Source organism: Gobio gobio, assembly GCF_949357685.1.
Source record: "Gobio gobio genome assembly, chromosome: 12".
NCBI classification, from domain to species: domain Eukaryota; kingdom Metazoa; phylum Chordata; class Actinopteri; order Cypriniformes; family Gobionidae; genus Gobio; species Gobio gobio.
The window spans coordinates 54,045,467-54,053,903 of record NC_137105.1 but is presented as its reverse complement, the minus strand read 5'-3'; the positions used below and the strand labels follow the sequence as shown (position 1 = coordinate 54,053,903).

At 39.8% G+C, this 8,437-nt stretch overlaps 1 protein-coding gene across 1 annotated transcript in view; it reads right to left on the bottom strand.

The window, feature by feature from the left end:
- Positions 1–7,641: 7,641 nt before the first annotated feature.
- Positions 7,642–8,437, bottom strand: part of LOC307135132 (NLR family CARD domain-containing protein 3-like) — a gene marked incomplete at its 3' end in the record, with an annotated part of 13,464 nt that continues 12,668 nt past the window's right edge. Inside the window, exon 3 of the mRNA XM_079831328.1 lies at positions 7,642–8,437. This exon is cut by the window's right edge and continues 1,227 nt beyond it. Within this exon, the coding sequence (XP_079687454.1) occupies positions 7,642–8,437 (796 nt within the window).

Here is an 8,437-nt window from a genome sequence, read left to right as displayed (position 1 = left end):
AGAAGGGTTATGATCAGGAAAGAGCTTTATGACACATATTTCCAACACTGGAGAAACCCAAACGGGAAGGCCTGAAAATGGACGCCAATGTTGTGTTGTCATAACATTGGTAATAAGTAGGGCTGAAACGATTCATCGAGTTACTTGATTAACTCGATTACAAAAATTCCTCGAGGCAAAAATTCTGCCTCGAAGCCTCGTTAAATTCCTATGACGCGCACTATACGCACAGGGATCTGATTCACACAGACCGCTGTTCTATGTTCAGGAAGCACACCATAGCGCGTTATACATTTTGAATTTAGTTTAGATTCTAGATGCCCATAATCACTATAGTAACTGCATGTTTTACACAGTTTATGTAAGTTGATTACCGTTCTTATAGCTGCCACACACACACACACACACACGCACACGCGCGCGCCCAAGCCCCGAAGCCAGATCGCTTTCACTTTCATCCTCATAAAGTTTGTCAAGTAAATGCTTTTAAAGCCTTGCCAGTTTGAACATTGAAGCGGTTGTGCACTAGTCAAAAACAACAATACGGAAAACTTATCCGTTCAGTGTTCAGCTGTGACACGGAGAGTTGAGCCGTGTCGCGTCTTTGACAACGAGCGCGCGCCCTGAAGGCAGACCTCTTTTCGCGTGAAGATCGCGCGCGGAGAGCAGCGCAGAACTGATAGTAGAAAATCAGTAACACACACACACACGCATGCACCCTCCTCTCTCTCTCTCTCTCTCTCTCTCTCTCTCTCTCTCTCTCTCTCTCTCTCTCTCTCTCTCTCTCTCTCTCTCTCTCTCTCTCTCTCTCTCTCTCTCTCTCTCTCTCTCTCTCTCTCTCTCTCTCTCTCTCTCTCTCTCTCTCTCTCTCTCTCTCTCTCTCTCTCTCTCTCTCTCTCTCCAGTCAGACCAATCGTGGCAATGCATCACATATGCTTAAACTTTTATGTAGCCACGCAACAATAATTTCAGCTTGCGTTCACTGTATACACCGGGACGCGATGTTGTGACGCGATTTTTCGAACGGATGCTTCACCTTAAATGCACCGCTATGCAAGTGAAGCAAGCCAAATGCAGCGTTCTATTGAAAATTAATGTATGTATTTCTGCCGGACCAAACTGCAATGAAGCCTCACGCACGCGCGCGCACACACACACACACACACACACACACACACACACACACACACACACACAGGTTGCTAGGTTACCATAGCAAATAGGCTCACCACATATGATATATTATTTGTTGGTAGCCTAATGGTAAATGCTGCAGGTGTAGAAATCTACATAAAAAGATATTTACTTTGATGTCAGCGCTAGATTACAGCATGAAACCTGTTGTGCATATTAATAAATTAAATTGCTTTTCCTCTTCATTTTCGTTATGCATTATTTGTTTTGGTTGTTTAAAAACACGGGGAAAAAATTATCCGATTAATCGATTAATCAATCGATTAAGTGATAGATTAATCGATTACAAAAAGAATCGATAGCTGCAGCCCTAGTAACAAGTAAAACTGGTGACTAACAACAATCTCTTGCTTGTATATACTATGTGTATATACTATGTGTACTGTATGTTCATTTTTTGTTCTTCCTTGTTGTTCGTTCGTCATTATTTTTCATTATTTTCATCATTGTTCTGGATTATAAAGAAATACTAAACCATAATAATGAGCCTTAAAATATAAATATAAATTAAGCACTCAAGTGCATGCATAAAGCTTGTCACAGAACACCAGCAAAAGTAATGATCATGAATGTGTCAAAAAAAAAAAAAACAGCAAGACTGTCTGGACATTTGAATGTTTTACGAGTTATAGAATGACAAGTGTGTCCAAAGTCCGGCCTGGGGATGAACTTCAAATGGCCTGCAGCTTGTCTATGGTGTCAACACAAGGCAACAGCACTAGATTTTTGGTGTAGCAGTAAACCGTAAATAAGCATAAATAAGCATTGCCATTTATATTATTTATATTATATTATATATGAAACATTAAACTCGACAAAAGCGCAGAGGTCTTTCATACAAACCTCAAATGTCTCTTTAGTTTAACCCCTAGGAGTCTGAGCTGTTTTGGGGCCCTTTAGAAGTTTTGACATGCTCTTACATTTGTGCTTTTTTCAGTTGCTTATAAACACATTAATGGCAAAGTGTAATTACACTTTTTTCAGCACAAACTGGGCTACCATAATATGTGAGCAACATGTATGTACATGCTTGTATTTTTTGAGAGAAAAATGTTTATGCAAGGTTTTTTTAAAAATCCCTAAAAAATGTTTTAAAATTAAGGCCTCAAAACACACAATAGATATGTGTTCACAAGACTTTTGACCAATGGCTGTTATTGCCTAGAGTTTTTGCTTCAAACTGATGTGAGAATCATTGAGCCTACACATTCACATAAAACAATATATTAATTTACAATTTGTAAGACAGTTTTTATTCACAAAGCCTGTATGCGAGGAGGCGTGATAGCTAATGAATAATGCTGGAATCTCACCTGAGATGACAAAAGAACATAATAGCCCACATAATGAGCTGAATAATTAATGAGCTTCTGACTGAGAGAGCAAAAAGATGCTCTTCTTATTTAGTTGAAATTGTCCTTATCTAGTAAATGCATCTTGATTTAAGAATGTTTAAATATTTAGACTAGAAACAAGACAAAATGACTAAGAAGAGCATTTTTAAAAAACATTTTTGTACTATTTTGTTTTTGAAAGTAGTCTCATCCAAAAAAATAATAATAATAAATAATTCAAATTAAGATACAAATTATTCTGAACAAAATTCACTTTAAAGAAAGCAATTCACTTTATTTCCAGAATAAATTATTTAGAATGTAGTCAACAAAGGCCTATTATAATTTTAAATGATCAAAAGATTTGACTACACTTAAAAAATGCTCTTCTTATTTAGTTGAAAATTGTACTTATCTAGAAAATGCATCTTGATTTAAGAATGTTTAAATATTTAGACTAGAAACAAGACAAAAATTACTAAGAAAAGCATTTTTCCATTTTTTTGTACTATTTTTTATGTTTTTACAAGTAATCTCATGCTAAAAAAATTTAATAATAAATAATTAAAATTAAGATACAATTTATACAAAACGAAATTCACTTTAAAGAAAGCAATTCCCTTTCTACAAAACAAAACTCCAGAATCATTTCTGACAAACTTAAAGGGGTGGTAAACCACAATTTCAGAATTCTAACTTTAGCTAGCGTGTAATGTTGCTGCTTGAGCATAAACAACATCTGCAAAGTTACAACGTTCAAAGTTTAAAGCAAAGGGATATATTTGCTTTTAAAGAAATCCATTTCTAAGGACTACAGCAAACGGCCAGTAGGCGACTACACACATTCTTCCAGGGTTGGTGACATCACCAGCCTCAATATTTACATAAACCCCTCCTCCGTGAATATTAAATAAGGGGGGGGGTGAGGCCATTTTGTATCGCTGTTGTTGTGGTATAGTGGTAGGCTACAGGCAGGAGTGGTGTTGCTGCAATGCCGACAAAACACTGTTATTTTCATCCGGATTGCAGGTCTGGGGATGGCCGTTTAACATACAGCATGTTATATGCATGTGTTTGAGACAGAGGGGAACAGGTCTCAGATATATGCTGCCCATCATAAAGCACGAGACAGACAGGGGTCGGAGGAGAAGACTGGAAAATATGACATAATGGACAATATTCGTCCGTTGCAATTCATGAGCGGTTCAGTGTGAATGCACGACGGGCGCGCCTCCCGCTGCACATTTCACGGAGGAAAACATGCACAATCTTCGCGAGTTCAATGTCGGATTTGCACAACGTCAGGTGCGCGAGACAAACACTGCCAGTGTGTGGATGCACGACGCGCGCGCTGCACATTTCACGGAGGAAAACATCCACAAACTTCGCGAGTTCAATGCCAGATTTGCACCTTGGCTTGTCCTGAAAGCTGGATTTACAAACAGAAGCTGTTTACGGGCCACAACCTGTAAGTCTGATTTATTTTTCGTAGATGTGTTTTCCTGTAATAGGTTAACTGTACGTTGTAGCAAGGAAGTAAACAGATGACAACGCTGTTCTGCAAACCAGTCTGTTAAATGCTCATTCATACTTAACGTTATCTGACGAACACCTAACGTTACAAACACTAATGTTAAAATCTCAACAGCGAACTTGGCATTAGTGTAAATGATTCTTTGATTAGAGCTTTTATGTATTGTTTATCTACAGGCATGCTAAACATGGTTCTGTGTTTGATTTGGCTACTAGTAAAGCCAGTGTTTTGTGTTTGTTTTGGGTTAATAGTTCTTGCCACAGATATTTGGCTATAATCGTACAAAATAATAAAAATACAAAAGTGCCATTCAGTAGCGATCACTATAGATCCGCTGTCTTTACTCTTGAGGACTGAACAGGTTCTGCTCGATCATCTTCACTAAAATGTTCTGGGTCTGATTCGGGCTCAGATTGGTATGGTTTTATTGACGCCATTGTTTCTAATACTGACCAAAGCACAGTCTACCGGTAAAGGTAAGGGGCGTGGCGTTTCTGACAAACGTGCACTAGGCGGTTAGCGAATCAGAACACACTGGGCCAGCTAACCAATCTGAGCCCATCGCGTATTTTTGAGGGACTGGCTTCATACAACCCGGAAAGCATCAGACCGTTTTACAAGGAGGGACAGAGCAGTGTAGAATAAAGGTCAAATATATGAAAAATAAAAACGAATAAAAACGAAGCATGAACACATGTTACAATGCACCCCACAAACACAATCAAGCCTTCAAAAGAATGTGTTTTACCACCCCTTTAAATAAAAAAAATACCATTAGGCTATAATATTCAAACAACAATATAATATTCAAGTCAACCTTATTTATATAGCACTTTTAACAATGCAGATTGTTTCAAAGCAGCTTTACAGTGTTAAACAGGAAAATAATGCAACATAATTTTATTCAGCCGTATAGCCATTCTGGAGAAAACGGTGATGTCATCAGTTCATTTCAATTATCATACAGTGACAGTGTGGGCTTTAGATCAGTAATTTAGTTTATATGGTTAATTTAGTTTAATAATTAGATTTATTTGGATATTTAGTTGAAAAATGTAGAAAAATTTTAGTGTCCCCAACTGAGCACGCCAAGCCAGGGGCAACAAAAACTTACATAACTTACCTGCCTTACAGTCAGTTGCTCTTAGAAATGAATAGCTTTTCATGAGGAGAATAATCCAGGATTACTGCTCAAATGCGTCTCAAAACGATGTAGCTGAAGTAACGTTACAGCGCTTCACTAGATGTGTTTGTATGAGTTGATGTGGGCGTTGATGCGGGATCGTCAGTTTTGAATCTGAAAGAGCGCACTCTGTGTGGGCGCGGTCGCATTAGTGGATAATGAAGTGGCTCGCAGGTGACTGACATCAATCTCTTTTCACAGATTACATAAACACAGCATATTTGTTTTCAATTTGGTTTACATTGTTTAAAACCTGACATTTCAGCGTTTCTTTAGACATATGTCTCATGTTTGCGAGACAAGTATTCACTAAGCTAGAGGTCCTTTTCTGAAGACTATCTGAATGAATGTCTTTGAGAGAGAGGCTGCAGATCGCACATCATGTTTGTTTTCTTTATTTTGCAAAAAGCAAAACATTTTGTTTTTTGTGCTATGAAGATATAGTATATATAGAAAAATATATAATGGAATTTTGAATGGTTGTATAAGGGGTGGGTAAATAACAAGCTTTTGCTTCGGAAGGAAGGAGTGTGTGTGTGTGTGTGTGTGTGTGTGTGCACTCTGTGTGAGTGTGTGTGAGTGTAAGAGAGAGAGAGAGAGTGTGTGTGTGTGTGTGTGTGTGTGTGTGTGTGTGTGTGTGTGTGTGTGTGTGTGTGTGTGTGTACACTGTGTGAGTGTGAATGTGTGTGAGAGAGAGAGAGTGTGTGTCTGTGTGTGTGTCTGTGTGTGCACACTGTGTGAGTGTGTGTGTGTGTGTGAGAGAGAGAGAGAGAGAGAGTGTGTGTGTGTGGACATTTTTAGGTCCCCATGAGGAAAACATCTTATAAATCAGACTAAGTGATGTTTTTTGAAAATGTAAAAATGCAGAATGTCTCCTGTGATGGGTAGGTTTAGGGGCAGGGGCTGTGTGTGTGTGTGTGTGTGTGTGTGTGTGTGTGTGTGTGTGTGTGTGTGTGTGTGTGTGTGTGTGTGTGTGTGTGTGTGTGTGTGTGTGTGTGTGATGGGTAGGTTTAGGGGCAGGGGCAGTGTAAGGGGATAGAATATACAGTATGTACGGTATAAAAACCATTACGCCTATGGAAAGTCCCCATAAAACATGAAAACCCAACATGTGTGTGTGTGTGTGTGTGTGTGTGCACTCTGTGTGTGAGTGTGAGTGTGTGTTGCGTGTGAGTGTGTGTGTGTTGTGTGTGTGTGAGTGTGTTTGTGTTGTGTGTGAGTGTTGTGTGTGAGTGTGTGTGTGTGAGAGAGAGTGGTGTGTGTGTGTGTGTGTGTGTGAGAGAGAGAGAGAGAGAGAGTGAGGTGTGTGTGTGTGTGTGAGAGAGAGAGTGTGTGTGTATATGTGTGTCTGTGTATGTGAGTGTTGTGTGTGTGAGTGTGAGAGAGAGTGTTTGTGATATGTGTGAGTGTGTGTGTGTGTGTGTGTGTGTGTGTGTGTGTGTGTGTGTGTGTGTGTGTGTGTGTGTGTGTGTGTGTGTGTGTGTGTGTGTGTTGTGTGTGAGTGTGTGTGAGAGTGAGTGGTGTGGGCATGTTTTCGTGAAATATCAGGACACAAATGTGTATAATGACATGGGTATTACAAAAAGAGGGAGAAATATGAGGACGTTCCCCATGTCCTCACTTTTCAAAATGCTTATAAATCACACAGAATGAGTTTTTTTTCACAGAAAGTGAACTGCACAGTCTCCTGTGAGGGTTAGGTTTAGGGACAGGGGCAGTGTGTGTGTGTGTGTGTGTGTGTGTGTGTGTGTGTGAGAGAGAGAGAGTGAGGTGTGTGTGTGTGTGTGTGTGTGTGTGTGAGAGAGAGAGTGTGTGTGTATATGTGTGTCTGTGTATGTGAGTGTTGTGTGTGTGAGTGTGAGAGAGAGAGTGTGTGTGTGTACGTGTGTGAGAGTGTGTGTGAGAGTGACAGTGTGTGTGTGTGTGTGTGTGTGTTTGCACTAATAATTGCTGCTGCAATCACCAATAACACTTTGTTCCATATATATGTTTTTCTATATCGTCATAAATATCATTATCGCAAATATTCTTGAAATATGGTGATATAACTGAGGCTATATCGTCCACCCCTACCAACGTCAACCAACCCCGTGATGTCACAGGTTATAGTTCTGCAAGATGGCGGCGCCTTTGCTACAAAAGCTATAACAAACATATATTTTTCTTTTTAATGGTGACATTTATCGTGTTTGTCTATAAGTTTTGATTAGAGTGTAAATCCATTTCCTAAATAATGTTAACTTGACTGACTGCTTCATTTCCACATTAAAATAATGAGAAGACACGTCATGAGCCCTTTAAGACTCTGAGCTTGTTATTCAGGAGAAAACCTCTCATTTAGCAAATGGTGCAGATTCATTATTAAACATGATTCTTCATTAGTGAATAATTCACACTCACAGAGCTTTTGTGCAGTTGCTCACAGCTGGTATCAGTCTTCTTCTGCCCTCAGCTGATGTGTTGTATTTCCTGAGGTTCAGCTCATCCAGCGGCTCCTCTGAGATCTGAAGCATGTAGGCGATTGTTGAGCAGTGAGACGGAGAGAGTTTCTTCTCTGAGTGTTTGTCTGATTTCACAAACTCCTGAATCTCTCTGGACAGAGTCTGATCTTTCACTTCCAGCAGACAGAGGAACAGATTGATGGACTGATCAGCTGAGAGTTGAGCTGAGAGTTTAGCTGAGAGTCCATGTCCATCTTTGATACTCTGTTGAATGTACTGTGTGATTCTCCTGATGTCCTCTGAGCTTTTCTCTGTGTGTGTCAGTAGATCCTGTAAGAGTCTCTGATTGGACTCCAGAGAGACGCCCAGCAGGAACCGCAGGAACAGATCCAGCCGTCCATTCTCACTCTCGAGGGCTTTATTTACTGCTGATGTTAGTAGATCATACAGAGAGTCTTCATCAGATCTGTAAAATCTGAATTCCTGCAGTGGTTCCTTGTTCTTGATCACATGAGAGTAAAACACATAGAAAGCAGCGAGAAACTCCTGGATGCTCAGATGAATGAAGCTGTAGACTTTCCTCTGATGAATCACAGATTCCTCCTTAAAGATCTCAGTGCAGATCCCAGAATGCACTGCGGCGTCAGTGACGTCTATGCCGCTCTCTCTCAGGTCCTCCTCATAGAACATCACATTGCCCTTCATCAGCTGTTTGAAAGCCACTTCAGCAAGTTTCACAATCACTTCTCTG